The sequence below is a fragment of the Sceloporus occidentalis genome, unplaced genomic scaffold (genome assembly GCF_023333645.1).
Source record: "Sceloporus occidentalis isolate IW3139 unplaced genomic scaffold, rSceOcc1.0.p SCAF_11, whole genome shotgun sequence".
In the NCBI taxonomy this organism is placed as follows: domain Eukaryota; kingdom Metazoa; phylum Chordata; class Lepidosauria; order Squamata; family Phrynosomatidae; genus Sceloporus; species Sceloporus occidentalis.
Window position 1 is genome coordinate 8870004 of NW_028316991.1, and position 17059 is coordinate 8887062.

At 38.0% G+C, this 17059-nt stretch overlaps 1 protein-coding gene across 1 annotated transcript; it reads left to right on the forward strand.

Moving 5' to 3' along the window:
• Positions 1 to 865: 865 nt before the first annotated feature.
• On the forward strand, positions 866 to 15591 carry LOC149305522 (V-type proton ATPase subunit d 2). Its single transcript, XM_089477437.1, has 8 exons — positions 866 to 992; positions 6590 to 6761; positions 7231 to 7409; positions 8223 to 8302; positions 10507 to 10584; positions 11833 to 12009; positions 13092 to 13169; positions 15430 to 15591. Exons 1-8 carry the CDS (start codon positions 866 to 868, stop codon positions 15589 to 15591), a joined length of 1053 nt encoding a protein of 350 aa, XP_089333563.1.
• The last annotated feature ends 1468 nt before the right edge of the window (positions 15592 to 17059 follow it).

The following is a 17059-nucleotide window of genomic DNA, read 5'->3' on the forward strand; positions in this document are numbered from 1 at the left end:
CTGGCACCCTATCATCAAAATGTCATAGAAATAATATGATTATATTTATGTGGGGATATACATATAAACCTGTAATCAGAAATGTGTTCCGCACAGCCACCAGTGTATATAATTATGGTTTTGAAAAGCAGAAGTAGTGATCATGTACATTAGTAACAAGAAATGACTTCAAACAGAGTGATATCTGGTTGCCATATGGTCCCTCCCAGCAGGTTCACATCTTATACAAGGGAATCAAAAATCACAGAACAACTAAAATAAAGAGATTAATTGATTTATGCTACATTTTTTCTCCCTACTTAATCACAACACTTCCTAACAAGTAAACGTGTAGATCTCCCTTACATAGTGAAATTATAACCTTGTTTACATGTAACGCACGGTTGTATGGAATATGCATATGTCAGTAGGGGGCAAATTTTACTAGGCGGTGTTAAAATGTGTCCATGCATTGGGATTTTGTTGCTTCTCACAAGTGTGTGAACTGGTGGAAATTTTCTGTCCATATTTAAGTCATTTTAATGTCTTTTATACTATTTTTGTTTGCTTGTTGTGAGGGAGTAGGGGTGGGGGATTTAATTGAGAAGAAGGACATAAGATCTGCCCTAGCTCAAGTTATCCATGTCCTTCTTGCACCCAAAAGGTTAAAACACAAGTTTGACTGGTTGGTTGCAGTTTGGCAGATGTTGTTTGCATAATAAACAAAGAGGAACTATGTTAAAAGCAGTAAAACAGGAACATTGTGACCAGCAAACCCTCTAACTCACTGGAAATAATTGTGTGTTACAGTCAGCTTCCAGAGAGAAGTCTCTGTGGACAGCGTAACATTTAGGACATCTAACAGAGACAATCCTTCTGAACCACCATGCCTGGCTCGGAGTTTTACTTCAATGTAGACAGTGGGTATTTGGAGGGCCTCGTCCGGGGATTTAAAGGTGGAATCCTGAAAACGACTGATTACATCAATTTAGCACAATGTGAAACCCTGGAAGGTACGTCGTTTATTGTTCACTGACTTAAACATGTAGTTCCTGGCATAGCTTGACATTTTACATTGCAGTAGTTCAAGGTCATGCAATGCCAACTGCATTTAAACATACAGAACTTCTGCTGTTCAATCTAAGGGCTATTGCACTAGACTAATGCACAATTTTAGGCAATGATATGTCATTCAATAATTGGCATAGCCAAATATATATATATATATATATATATATGTGTGTGTGTGTGTGCATATGTATGAAAATGTTCTTATTTCTAAACTATTATCTTATAAATAAATAAATATAGGTGCCTAGTGGACCTTGTGTGTGCACAATGCCCTTTGCCCCAATAGACAATGTAGTACATGACATAGCTGGAAATTAAGGCTAAGCATTTTTGGCCATGATGTGTAGGCAGAATTCTATATAACATGTATCTGTATAGTATACAGATGGAGTCTGATCTTTGTAAATGACAAGGTCATGGCTATCTTTAATATCTGGAAAAAGGGGCCCAGGCTTCCCTTGGTGACCCACAGCAGCTGTCCACTTAACATATGGTCTGGAGATATAAGTCTTTGCATCTACAAACGCAGCCCTCACCAGTAATTTCTCCTGCTCATATATACATGTATACGTTATATCTCCATCTCCTTTGTATGTGTCATTTTTAGGTATAACCTCATTGGTCAGCTCTACAGGATCTGTTGACATACGTCCCAACAATGTCGGCAATGTGGAGAGAGGCATCGATAGGGAAAAGGCTTTATTAAGACTTTTTATGTGCTGTTGCTGCCTATTCATGTCTGTTTATAAGAAACTTCTAAGAGAAATACTGCATTTTACGTACACAATTTAATATATAAAAGCATTTCTGCTGGGAGATTTTGGGGATCTTTGGGATGTAGGTGTGTGTACGGAAAAAATCAACATTACAACTGACTCCCAATACAGGCCGTACGGCCGTATCTTGTTTCCTATACTTTTACAAGCATTTTCTCATATTTAAGCATTAATGACATTGTACAGTTGCTAGAGATTGTACTTTATGTACTGTTAATGGTTATACTACAGGACAGTTGAACATTTAAAATTACAGACTTTACCATACATTATGGAGGGCCAACCCTGATAAGCTTCACCTGTTACAAAGGCTAAGCTGGCCCTGAATAATAAACTTTAGCACTCAATAGTGCTTTTAACACCTAAAGGGTTAAATAGGCCTGCTAGTCCCAAAGCCTAACTTTTCCTAACAGCACTGCTGATAATAAGCCCTATAGAATGACGTTCTCATGCTATACATATCAGAGCAATGATCTACTCCGTGTTCTATCGGCCTCTCCATTCCATAATTAACGTTGCTGTTTAATGATACGGAACGTAGTGCATCAGCACTGTCACTACTCCCAGGCATCTGTAGGAATATGACCTTTCCTGTGTTTTGGCAACAGAGACCTGAGCTGGGCAATGCGCATTGTTTGATTAGAGGACAAATACATGTCAGAGCTGAAGCAGTTTGCGCTGGTAGCTTTCAGTCTGGTTTGGTGATGTCTACTGAAGCACATGTTTCATGCTGGTTTTTACTGACTTCTTTTTTGGCCTGAGAAGAAGGGATCATTTTATGCCTCTAAATTTTTTTGCTTAACTTTAATAAAAAGTCTTGAATTGACAATGTGTTTGCAAATATTTCTAATTTGAAAAGTATAGAAGGATCACAACTAGATATCAAGTACATAAATAGAACCAATGCAGTTGCCCCTTGGGTACGTGTGGGTGCTGATGGACTGGGCACTCTCAGCAAAGTTCCCAACTAGTGAGCTAAGGTCCCCGGCACAAAATAACAAGTCAAAACTTAATTGATTTTAATTTAAAAAAAGCAAAAGTATTTTTCTGTATCACATTTTACAGCCATAAACTAGAAAACATAAAACATTGTTCTGTCTATTCACTAATCAAAGATTTGGTGAGAATTTCAAGGAATGTGTAAGAGAATTGCAAAATCTAAGCCAAAATAGATTGGAATAATAGCTGGAGATTTTTTCAAATCAGCTACTTTGGCCTCAGTTTTCAAATTTGCCTATAATGTTACCTCTCCCCTTATACAACTCCAATCCTTGAGGGCCGCAAACAAGAATTCTGTGAAACAAGTAGTATGGTATATATATTTTTTTAGGTGTCTGTGCTTAAGCTGGAAAATTCTAAAATTGCAGCCCTCAAGGACTGGAGTTATGTAGCCCTGATCTACACCGACTTCTATAGTTTCTTGTCTTTTATTAAGTCACATACTTCTCCTTTCATATCATGTCCCCTTCTACCATATGACGAAAAATCAACCTCCATATTATCTCTGTTCCACCAGATAACCTTACACTAAGCTTCATATGGGATACCTTTGTGCATATAACCCATCACCATATGATTTCCCTTTCCACAAGGACATCTACAGATCCTTATATATAATTTCCCCTTCACTACATAACCTACACCAGAGCCATTCTTGTCTTGTAGAAAAATTACATAGACATCGCTAATCCCTCCCCAGCCCCGGCCATGTCCCCACCAGCCCCTGTCATGGCCCTCCACCCCCTGTCAGGACTGCGCAGCTATATGAGACTAGCCGGATGGGATGTCACATGCAGAATGATGAAGGAAGCCAACATGTCTGTGTTGTGGCTGCACAGACCTCCGCTTCCAGTGTACATTCGGGTTCTATGAATTCTATCCTATGATTTCCCTCATCGGGACCCTTGGGAGGTGTGGGCCCCGGTACCTTATACCAGCTGCACCCCCGAATGTTCTACTCCTGGTTTCCAACATTGACTGTTTAACAGTTCAAAACATATATGTCCAGTCAAGAAATCCCTTCCATTTGCTTCTGTAGATTTGTCACTCTTTTGATATTTATTGATTTATTTTTATTCGAGATTTGGTTACATAATTATCACCTCGCCGCCTTGTACATTTATCTAGAGATGACTGACTAGGATTTTAAGTATATCTTTCTGGCAATGGCTTATGTGTGTCATCAGACACGTCGCGATTTAACAATAAGGAAGCAGGTTTCAGGTCAGTGTGTCCTCCAAGAAGTGACTCAGGAGGCTTACAGTCACAGTCATATGTCATTGACAATACTATTTCAAATCATGTGAGGTAGCCTAAAGATTCTTTTAGTATAAGATGTAGCCCTTGTTTATGAGTAATGATTATTTTTCTGCAATGCCTATCCTAACGGATAGAGCACTTCCTACCCTATAATTTGTTTATATTATATATGCACCTACTGGAAGAATCTGGAAACATTTGAGGCCAAATTTTTCATAGACTCAGGTAAAAGACATTCAAAGTCGATTCTTCACACATTTCATGTCTCCATATCTTTCTTTTGGCAAGTCAATTGAGGGATCTACTCTGTTCACATCAGATGTAATTTTAAAACAATTACAGACGGAATTCTTTCAGCTTTAATTCACTATACCGGAATGCCAGTGGGTAAAAAGTTTACATACACCAAGTTGACTATGTCTTTAAACAATCCGGAAAATTCCAGAAATGAATGTAATGACTTTTTAAGATCTTCCGATTGGTCAATGGTCTTATTTAGGCGTTTATTGACTGTTTTATTAGCTGTATTAAAGGGCATAGTTGTAGAGTCAGGGCCGTTTTGCCCTTGATAACATTGGAAACTCCAAGCAACTAACTCAAGACTTAAGAAAAAATATTATGGACTTCCACATGTCCGATTTTCCTTTAGGGGCAATTTCCAATAACTGCAAGTACCATGATCAACCGTACAAACACCTGAATGCAAATCCGAACAAACAACCCTACTGTGAAGCATGGGAGTGGCAGCATCATGATGTGGGGGTGTTTGGCTGGAAAATGGGAAAGGTGCACTTCAGAAAATAGATGGCATCAGGAGGAAAGTGCATTGTCTAGAAATACTGAAGCAACACCTCAAGACATCAGCAAGTTAAAACTTGGTCGACAACTGGGTCTTCCAGGAAGACAGTGATCCTAAGCATACTTCCAAAGTTGTTACACAATTGCTTATATACAACAAAGTGAAAGTATTGGAGGGACCATCACAGATCCTGGGCCCCCAAATCCCAGAGAAAATTTCTGGACTGAACTGAAAAAGGGTGTCTATGCAAGGAGGCCCACAAACCTGATTTAGTCCCACCAGTTCTCTTAGGATGAATGGGCAAATATTGTACATAAGTATTGTGAGAAACTTGTGGGAGGCTACCCAAGCATTTTGAGTTAAGTACCTTAATAAAAAGTCAGTGCCACCAAATACTAACAAAGAGGTACGTAGACTTTTGACCCATTGGAATTCTGGTATAGTGAACTAAAGCTGAAAGCGATCTGTATGTAATGAATTGTTTTAAAATTACCTCTGTTGTGACTAGAGTAGGTGCCTTAATTAAGTTGACAAAAGAAGTGCATGGTAACATGAAATGCGTATGCGTGGAGTTGTAAAATCTCGTGTCTTTAACCTATGTGTATGTTAATTTTCAGCCTTACGTTTAAGGGTGAGGTATATTTTAGTCCTGGTTTCTAATTGCTAAGTCTCCTAGAGTCACAAAATGTTTGGGATCTCACAGGTGTCCTCTGTAGATCTGAGGTCACAAAAAAGTTGTCTAAATCTTCATGTTTTTTCTATGATGGCCCAGTAAAAGTTATAAACATCAATACTATAGCCTACCTAATCAAGCTCACTGCATATCCTAAAAGCATTATATTCCGAACACCTAGCCAATCATACACAAAATGAACTAGGTGAAGGGTGCACTTGAGATGCTTAGCAACATTGCCTTTGTTCCTCCATGTTTTTCCTTTCATTTTTGGAAGCAGATTTTATAAATTTGTGCTTTTAAAAAGTATGTTATAGGTCAGTAATACTGCTCTCACTGTACAGTCTTAAAAATTCCCGGAGGCTTGGATTTACACTGGAATTTCTGAGCATCGTTATCATTCTCTGTGAAAGACTGGGCTATTTATTTTTATAAACAGACTTCAACCCCAAAGATTCATATTAGATTAATGTTTACTTAAAAGGGAAAAATAGCAGAAATGATGGAGGCTAATACAGTGAGGGAGATTAAACATGCATGGGGTGTCATGACATATAAACCATGTTATTAAAGAACCTTGCTACCTTTTCATGTTTTAAATAGCCGTACTTTGGGATAGTAGCTTTGCAGAGGAACTGCATCATTGTAAATAATGACTAGCGCTAGAAGTCAACGGGCAGGTAAAGTCTTGATGCGTCCAGCGCTGTGTTGCCAATATGATTTTATCTCTAGTGTTATGACCTTGTATCATAAGAGAGTGTTAAGTCTTAATTATCCTCAGATAAGTAGTGTGATTCTCCAACATTGTTTTAAACTGAATTAAAAAAAAAAAGTTTGAAAAGATAGCAATAATAATTAATAATTATACCGATAGAAATAATAATATTGTATTCTGTATGTTTTGTGGATAAACATACCTCTTATCTACCAAATCTGCCTTTTTACATAGGCTTTACAAGAAAACAGGCGTTGATCTATTTTTAGTCTCTTAGTACAGAGAACTGTCTTTGATGCTCTTTATTTTATTTATAGATTTGAAGTTACATCTTCAGTCCACTGATTATGGGAGTTTCCTGGCTAATGAAACAGGACAACTCACAGTATCAATAATTGATGAAAGGCTGAAAGAGAAGCTCATGACAGAATTTCATTACTTCAGAAACCACGCTTTTGAACCACTTGCCACATTTCTTAATTTTATCACGTAAGTAACTGATTTAGAAAATATCAGTAAATACATGTTAATAGTAAAGACATGAAAATATTCCTTTATTGTGTGATTAATTAATTTGGGCATATGTACATTAACCTCATCTATGGATTCTACCATATAACCTCACTAGTTACACTTAGTTTGAACCCAGACTTTCTACGGGGTAAGGGCATCCTCAACAAAAGCTCAGTTACTGTGTATTATGAGCTTTGAGGTACATTCAGGAATATAGTTATGAATCATAAAATATGAGAATTTTTTTCAAGAAAAGAACATCTTACTAGATGGAAACCTCAACTAGAAGACAGATATATAGAGCACCTGGTATAAGGTATCTTTGGTACCTCTCATCATGTATTGAGGTAAAGGTTTACCAAAGATCCCTGCTAGAGAAAAGTAAGTTCTTCCAAGTTCTAAAAATGCCGTCTTTGTTCTACCTCTCTGTTTTCCTTCTCCACAGGTACAGCTATATGATCGATAACATGATTTTGCTGATAACAGGGACTTTACACCAAAGATCTATTTCTGAACTGGTTCCTAAATGCCACCCACTAGGGAGCTTCGAACAGATGGAAGCAGTCAACATCGCTCAGACACCTGCAGACCTCTTCAATGCTATTTTAGTTGACACTCCTCTTGGTAAAAACAGCTAAACACATGCAAACAAAATATAAAAAAAACAATACCAACATACACTGTATGGCCAAATGTATGTGGACACACCTCCTAATTATTGACTTTAGGTTTCAGCCATACCCAACAGGTGTATAGAATCAAGCACATAGGTAGTCATTGTACTAATTGTACATTGTACGGATTGTACTGAAGAGCTCAGTAAGGATGCCACCTTTGCCAAAAGTCAGTTTGTGAAATTCTGCCCTGCTAGGTCCACTTCAGTCCATTTTAAGTACTGTTACTGTGAAGTCACAAATGCACTTTTGACTGAATGGGCCCAAATTCCCATAGACACACCATGAAATATTGTAGAAAGCCTTCCCAAAAGAGCGGAGGCTGTTATAGTATGGGGACCAACACTATAATAGGGGCCAACACCATAGTGGGGGCTAACTCCATATTAATGCAAAAAAAGCATTAATGATTAATTAAGGAGCAGGTACTCACTGGATACAAATGTATCACCATCAATCACGAATGAAGAAAAAGTAGAAACATCAGCCAGGATAATATGTCAAAGCAGTTTTTTCTTTATTTCTGGTGCTACATTTCAAAAACCAACAAATACAATACATATTTTTTACATAGATATGTACAGCTATGTTATTAGCACAGAGGATCTTCCATTTGTGTCTTCCTGCTATAAAATGAACTTGGTCAGGAACTATGTTGTAATTCACCTAGATAGATTTTAATTCGTTGTAAACTGACAATAAATACCATTGTTTTCTTTTATTTGATTCAAAACATTCTAACTGAATTCCATTTTCCTTTAAGCTCCTTTTTTCCAAGACTGCCTGTCAGAAAATGACATGGATGAAATGAATATTGAAATTATGCGTAACAAGCTCTACAAGGTAAACAATAACATATTTTAGAATCATAAAAAGTATATGAGATATTTGTTTTTGAAAACATATTTGCATCTTACATAACTCATGATTAGCATGTTTGCTGTTTTATGATTTTAGAAAGAACATGATTTCCATGAAAATGTACTGGAATGATTGTGCTTCTCCTTGTGATAGTAAATAGTAGACTTGTGCATTCGTATTCGGGCGAACATGAAAACGAACAGGAAGTGTGCGTCTTCGTTGATCAGCCCGAATACACAAGAAACAAAACGAGGAATCTTCATTTTTGTCTTCGTCTTCGTTAGTATCTCCTAACTAATCTCCCTGGTCCCTTCCCCATCTAGCCTACCCCTGCCGAGGTTAATGGAAGCGGGAATCGTAGGATTGCGCAAGAAGTTAAAGGTCTGTGCAAGCGACTCTATTGGTTCGCCTGCAGGGGCCTACTCTGGCATCAACCAATTAATTGACGCTAGAGAAGGCCCCTGCCGATCTTTAACTCCTGTTCCCTCCCCAGGCCAAGTTTCGGCGTCAGGAGTTAAAGGTCGGTGCGAGCAACTCTATTGGTCGCCGGCAGGAAGCTCTTTTGACATTAACCAATGAAGGACAGTTGCCCTTTATTGGTTGATGCCAAAGGAGGCCCTTGCAGGCGACCAATAGAGTCGCTGGTACGGAGCTTTAACTCATGGAGCAGGGAGACCAATGGTCTCCCCAGGCCGAGCAGCTGCACTTGGTTGATGGCAGAGAAGGCGGCTGCCTTCCAAAGCTGCTGCGTACCACGTTAACCCTGTATTAACCCCTTCTAAAAAAAAAAAAAATGTACACGAATATTCACCCAAACACAGGAAATGGAGAATATTCGTGGAATATGAAGATTTTTTCCCCTACAAAGATGAACACGAACAGTTGGCTGGCGCCCAAGTCTAGTAAATAGTAACCACTAGGGGTTGGAGTAAGAGGGAGCAGACTAGCTGTGGCCATTCTTACTGCCAGTGCTCCATCTCTTAGGGATGTGCAGTGCCGGGGACTGTGTGCTACGGAGCCACAGTGCTCCATAGTGTTAATAAGCAGTCGGGGAGAGCAGAGATCTCCCTCATAACTAGTGCATTCAACAGTAGGAGTGCCCTGATCTGCTCCAGTCTTGCTTCAACCCCACCTGGACCTGCCTCCTAGTTTGTCTATGGCAGAATATGCTCCTGTTCATGGTGCCATTACCCACAAAAGGTAGCAGGTAGCTAAGCATCATTTCCATCCAATGTATAATTTTTCTCTTTTTACTTGTGTTGGACCACAACAAAAGTATTTTAAAGCCCCCAAAAAACCTCGACCCAGCCCAGGATTTTCAAAGATGAGTGAAAGATTTCGTGCTACATACATATCTCTGGTATAAGCAATAAAACATATTCCGATTTAACAAATGCACAATGCCCGAGGCATTCAATGTAAATAAATGAGGCATAATTGTATTGATTTCAAATGAAAATAAACATCTATAACATTTAAAATCTGCAAAGTACATAATTGAACAAATCTGTTTTTTTTAAATATGACATTTTGTGACCGTGAATGTGAGTTCATATTATTAATATCATTATATTAATGCTTTCCACCACCTTTAATGTGACAGGCGAATGTTTACCAGGTTGGAGGAACAATGTAAATAAATGTGGTAGAAAAATAAATGTGAATTTCTAATGCCAAACTATAGTTAGCAATACATTTCCTGGACAAACGTACATCTAGACATGAACGAAATAATGTCTGCTGTTTGTTCATGGTCCTGGTGATTTTGTATATTGATAATGTTAATGTAATTCTCTACAATACAGTAATAATAATAATAATAATGATAACTAATAGTAGTAGTGGTATTATTGTTATTATTACCTATTGACAATAACAATAAATTGTCGAAATGCATATATATACCGGTACTTCAGTGGTTCTGGCTGACAAATATGACTCAATTTTAAACCCATATTTGTTTGACTAATGAGGCACAAATCATATTTACATCTACTTTAACACAAGATATAGGTAGTTTGAGAGATTAACTTTGTAGCAACAACCTAAATGGTTAAAAATGCCGTTGATGGAAGAATAAAAGGTGGTTAATTGGACTCTGCTTTGAATATGCAGTCGGGATTTTATAGCTTCTACATCATTTAAAATCCTATCCCCATACTGTTTTCTGCTGTTTTTTTATATAGTCATACTTGGAGGCGTTCTATAACTTCTGCAAAACACAAGGAGGAACTACAGAAGAAATCATGTGTCCTATTCTCGAAGTAAGAAAATCTCCCTTTATGATCTGTCTATCATACTGTAATTTACTTCCCTAATTGTATTTAATTTGTATGTAGAGGAGACATCTTTAATTAAATGTGCAGGCTTGTTCCTAGACCAGATCTAGTAGCATGTATTTCTGTAAGCTCCCGGCACCCTCTTTTCTTTCTGTAGCAGTATGTATTAACGTGTGGTAATGTTATTGTCAGTTTTGTATATTGTCATTTTTTATTGTATAGTTAATTTTGACTCTCTGAATGTAATATATATACGTTTTTTATTAGGTTTCATGATGCATCAAATACCACGAGCTGTACCCAAAATTACCAGGTTGCACTGATCTTAGGATCTCCTGTTTATGAGCCAAATTCTCCAGCTAAAAATAATTAATGGGGGATCTCAGTCAACAGAGCCCAACTATGTTCACCTCTCCTGGTAATTGATGCATTAAGTGGACAAGAAACGCTTTCAGAAAGCAGATGACTTCATAAACCTCTTCCTTTGTCACAAATCCTTTTACATTACAGAAAGTTTTAAACACTAGGTGTCATCTTTTGACATGCAATGAATCCGAATCCAAGATATCTTCCTCTAGCAGATCTATACAGAGAAAGTGTTCCTTTAGAAGCAGATTAAGCAAATGCTTAGGGCTCCAGCTGGTCTACAGGACCTTATCAGAGGATGTGTGAGGATGAGACAGATTTCTTTTAAAGTTATATATCCATGAAGAATACATGAACTGTGTGTTCTTGAGTTTATGTAAAAGGTATCATTTTTCCTATCGGGTGAATTAATCTTTCTATTTAGAAATCCTAAACACAGACAAGCATACCAACGTAGCAGTCTCACCTATTTTTCACACATACACAATGCCATTTTTTCTGCAAATCAGGCTCATAGAAGGAGCATCAGCTGAAGGTGTCAGGATTGCTGGCTAGGAGAAGGACATGGGTCTTCTTGCCATGACAATAACTAGATAGCTGGTCCTATAGAAAACTTTACTCTATATGTACTTCAAAACAGCCAAGGATCTCACCTGCAACATATGATTTCATGTAGGTGAAAGAGCAGGATAGCGTGTCCCCTATACGTATTGTTTAAATATTGAAAGAAAGTCTTAAAGACTAAACCTGACTATTTCATTACCTAAAACAAACTGATTAAATTATACTAGACTATTTGAGCCTGCCCTGGTATGTGATGTCATATAGAATAATAAAATATTTGTTTTTTCTTCTCCTCCTACTTAGTTTGAGGCTGATAGACGTGCATTTGTTATCACAATAAATTCCTTTGGCACTGAGCTCAACAAGGAGGACAAGGAGTCATTGTACCCAACCTGTGGAAAGCTGTTCCCAGAGGGACTGAGACTGCTTGTCAATGCAGAAGACTACGACCAAGTAAAGAACGTAGCAGAGTATTACGGTGTATGTATGCTCATGGATCCCCTCTCCACAAAAATATGGAAGCGCTAGGGATGGGGCAACCACCCCATGGGATGTCCTGATTTAAACAGTTCAGGCTTCTTTCTATATATAGACTTTAATGTTGTTGGGACTCATTGAATGGATTCTTTATGTGCTTCCTTAATGTGAATTTCTGTCATTGTGGTTTGGGCAGCGCTGGTTAACACAAAATGTGTTGCCTGCCAAATGTGCTTTAAGTTGCTTTATTATTGGGTCACCTTGCAGAACTTGCCCCCAGGCTAAAGGTTGCCCTCCCTTCCCTGGCAATATGTCAGATATGAGTAGATTTCTCTGGACCATTACTTTGTCTGGACCAATTAACTCCTTCAGGAAAATATATCTACAGATGTTCATAACGGTTTCCCAGAAGGCTGTGGGTAAAGTAGCTGATTACTGGGCCTCTATGGGAGTAATTTTACCTCCTGGAAAGGGGGGGTTGCTACAGCTACTCCTGCCCAGTTTACTTCTACTGAGTGCCTGGTGCACCTGTGTTAAGATGTGCGGTAAGAGGCGCAGAAGGGTGGGGCTGGTGGGCAGTCCCAGAAGTTGGTGTGATTGGCCCAGGAAGTGAAAAGGAGGTGTGGCCTCTACTCCATCTTACTCAACTAGCAGTGTGAGGAAGCTATAAGGGAGCCTCAAAGGAGATATTTCCCCACCCTGGGCTGGTCATTTAAGATCAGAGGATCTCCCCAACCAGTCAGTGCCCCCCCCCCCACTGCCTGAAAATTCAGGGACTGTCCCCTGAAAACAGGCACTGTTAAGAGGTATGAGAATATATAGGTAGTTTTACTATATTCTGAGGGTCATAGACAAGTGCGACAGCCTTCCAGAAAAAGTGGTAAAGGTTAATACAGTGGAGGAATTTACAGAGCAAAGGCTGGTTAAGGTATGAGACTGACAAGATGGGCCCAATGCTTCTTCTCTACTGTTTTAATGTTTAAGGCTGGTGAGATCCACACTCGTAATGGGCTTTATGCAAGCTTTATGAAACATTTATGAAACATTTTAGAAAACATACTCATTGCGCACGCATCTTTATTTAGGAATACAGACTGTTGTTTGAAGGGGTCGGAACTGGAACTACAGAAAAGACATTGGAAGACAAGTTCTTTGAACATGAGGTAAAAGTAACTTTTTTTACAGAAATTCAAACCTTTACGTGATAAGTAAAATTAATTACCCCTGTATAAAAAATATGGTTATTTATGGGAGCCATTAACAGGTATCAACACTTTCTTTTACCAAATCATCGTGATGAGCTATACTGCTGTAGAACCAATTTATTAAAAAAGTCCTATTTTATTTTGAAATATACTGTTGGTCCTCTGAGTACATTTGGCCAACCACTCAATCCCCATGTAGTTGATATTCAAAGGGTTAAAGCACTTAAGGATAAATTGGAATTCTCATTCTTCCTTGTCATATGACACCACGTAGAGAAGATGATTAACCAGCTGCTCTGAGAAGTTGCCACCTTGAAGGGATGGTGCAACCTGATGAAGGCTGCCACACCTCAGCCAGCAGCATATCTTGACAAATTAGGTGGCAGAACTTGTGTTCAGCTGGCACCGGCTCTTCTTCTCAAGGAAATCCCATGAGGGATTTACCAAGCTACATTATTCTTTAATAATAACTTAATAATAGATTAGTTTCCTGGTGCTCACCCTTATACTATAATACATACACATTACGACCAAAAGTATGTGGACAACCCTCCTAATAATTGAGTTTAGGTGTTTCAGTCACACCCATTGCTATCAGGAGTATAGAAACAAGCACATAGACAGCCATCTCCATAGACAAACATTTAGGAGTAAAGAAAGCTCAGCCACAAAGCGGTAGAGCATGTACACTCACATGCATGTAAAAATCACCTGTCCTCTGTAGCATCACTCACTCCAGAGTTCCAAACTGCCTCTGGAAAATGGTGAATCACACATCTGAAAGTCTAAAGGATGACACTGGATTTGGCGGATGCCAGGAGAAGGCTACCTTACTGAATGCATGGTGCCTTCTGTAAAGTTGGGATAGTGGCCGGGGGCTGTTTTTCAAGGTTTGAGCCCCTTAGTTCTGGTGAAGGGTAATCTTAATGCTACAGCATACAAAGATATTTTGCACAATGCTATGCTTCAAACTCCAAAATCTTGGGGAAAGCCTTCCCTAAATAGTGGAAGCTGTTATAGCTGCAAAGGGGGGACCAACTACATATTAATGGCCATAGGTTTTGAATGGGATCTCAGCGCAGGTGTCCAAATACTTTTGGTCATATTATGTATTAGTATGTAAAAACAAATGTGTGTGTATATATATATGTGTATATGTGTGTGTATATATATATATATATATATATATATATATATATATATAGTACTATGCTATAAGCTTTAGTGGACCAACATATTCATATAAAGCTAATATAGCTATTTCCCTAAAGCAGGGATTTTCATTTCAATTTGCCAGTCTCTTGGATTCTGAAGTGCCATCCCTGTTTTCACCTATACATTGCATAGACAACAGCATACCAGATAAACTCTGTTCTTGGATTACACAGTTTGTGCCACTTAGACAAAACATGAATTGCACTTGCATTAAGCAAATAAACCTTTACAGATCCCCCATTATATTAATTTCAACTATTATATTTATTTAATCAAATAAAAATAATAATAATAAGTGTCCACTTGTATGTCACATGACAATTACCCCAAAGCCCTGCATACTAAAGTGAATGTGTGTGTATGCATGTACGTGTGAATGTAGGTGGCTAGGATATGAACACTACTGTTCAAAAGTTTGGGGTCTACAAGGACATTTCTAGCTGTAACATAATTGCAAAAGGCGTTTCTAACGATCAATTAACCTTTTAAACATAAACTTGGATTAGCGAACACAACATGCCATTGGAACACAGGAGTGATGGGAGTGATAAACTCCTCCGTACGCCTGTGATGATATTTCATTAAGAATCAGCCATTTCCATCTACAATAGTCATTTACAACAATAACGTTTACACTGTATTTCTGATCCATTTCATAATGTTTTAATGGTAAAAATTATTTAAAAACAAGGACATTTCTAAGTGACCTCAAACTTTCGAACGAAAGCTGATGATGTCTTCTGCTGATATTTGTATTATGTATGGTCTGCTTGGAAGTAAAAGTTTACAGGGTTGGCCCCATACCATGCATAACGAAGCCTATTAGTTGAAAATGCAATCCTTAAGTAATCTCCCACATATTTTCCAGACCTCAGAGATCCCTTCTTCTTCATTACATCGGAATACATGGATATATAGATGATTAGACTGCATGGAAACTAGTTGTATAGTGTATTACTAGTGATCTATATTACAGGTCTAAGCGTGTATTCTTTGTTCGCAGGTCAAACTGAATATACTGGCATTTAACAACCAGTTTCACTTTGGTGTGTTCTACGCATACATTAAGCTGAAGGAGCAGGAATGTCGGAATATTGTATGGATCGCTGAATGCATTTCTCAAAGGCACCGAACTAAAATTAATAACTACATCCCTATCTTGTAAAGTAACTGCAATTCGCTTATCAACTCTAAATGATTGTGGATTGTGTGGTTGTGTATCGGGAAATATAGCTGATTGTTTCAATGTATTATTTATGATTTTTCTGTAACAAACTTCTGAAGACTACTGAAACATCATATTGCTAATATGCTGTGCTAATCTTATGTTCACAAAATACACCCGGTGTGTGCTCTGATTCTGTGAAAGATTGCGCAACCTTTCAAAGAATCTGAGATTTAATGCTATATTCTAATGGTTTTATTTGCAAAATGTAGTCCAAAGGATACTTATAATGAAACTAAATCTTTTTTTTAATGGAACTGCAATGTATTAGATATTAAATGTGATCGATATAGCATGCATAATGAAACATGTCAAAAATAATAGAACAAATGTATATATAATTTTGATAAAATATGCTACATGTTATTTACATGAAGAGCAAGATCATTAATTGTATTATGTTTTCTACAGTGATTTTGATGCCACTCAATTGTAAAAGATCTGTAGATATGGTTGTGCTAACTTTATTATTGGATGTGGTGTTCATATGCATGTTTGGCAGCTTGGAATCAGAGTTGACTACCAAGACTTTGGAGTAAGTCTCGATCATGGAATCTCCCCAACCAGGTTCCAACTACTCTTAGCCTTCAGGTCTGTTAAAGGCTGGCTATACCCCCTGCTTTAGTAGAAATGCTTCCCCAGCATGGCCGCCACTCCCTTCTTGGAGAGAGCCATTACCAGCCCCAGGAAGTTCCCATAGTTTTATATAGTATACTCAAAGTGCAATGTGTAATTTTGAACTGTACATCAGAAAATCAGTTCTGCATGCTTTCAACTTTTTGTTTAGTCCATTGATCACAACAATAAAAAGACCATATTTATTAACTCTGTGAACACAAATAGTAATATGAGAAACTGAAACAAAAATTCAATTTACGTTTATTTACCCTGCAAAGTTTCTAAAATATGAAGCAGATTATTAGTATAATAAAAGCATTTTCAAACTGAGGCTGGTTGTCCTGTGTGCATTCGGAAGAAGCGTTAGTAATACATGGGATTCAGGCTACCCTCCAAATAGTAACATAGTAACATAGTTCATAAGGTTGAAAAAAGACCAAAGTCCATCAAGTTCAACCTATATACATATTGTGTCCCTACTGTGTTGATCCAGAGGAAGGCAAAAAACCCTTATGAAGCAGATGCCAATTGCCCCATACCAGGGGGAAAATTCCTTCCCGACTCCAAATATGGCAATCAGAATAAATCCCTGGATCAACGTTCTGTCCCTATTAATCTAATATCCATAACTTGTAATATTATTGCTTTCAAGAAACACATCCAGGCTCCTTTTGAACTCTTTTATTGAGTTTACCATTACCACTTCCTCTGGCAGAGAGTTCCATAATCTCACCGCTCTTACTGTAAAGAACCCCCGTCTGTGCTGGTGCAGAAACCTTCTTTCCTCCAA

Excerpts from the sequence above, each read along its gene's own strand:
- LOC149305522 (XM_089477437.1), top strand. The coding sequence starts at position 866 with ATGCCTGGCTCGGAGTTTTACTTCAATGTAGACAGTGGGTATTTGGAG. Across the intron at positions 10,585-11,832 it reads TCATGTGTCCTATTCTCGAA|TTTGAGGCTGATAGACGTGC; the intron begins GTAAGAAAATCT and ends CCTCCTACTTAG. Across the intron at positions 12,010-13,091 it reads ACGTAGCAGAGTATTACGGT|GAATACAGACTGTTGTTTGA; the intron begins GTATGTATGCTC and ends ATCTTTATTTAG.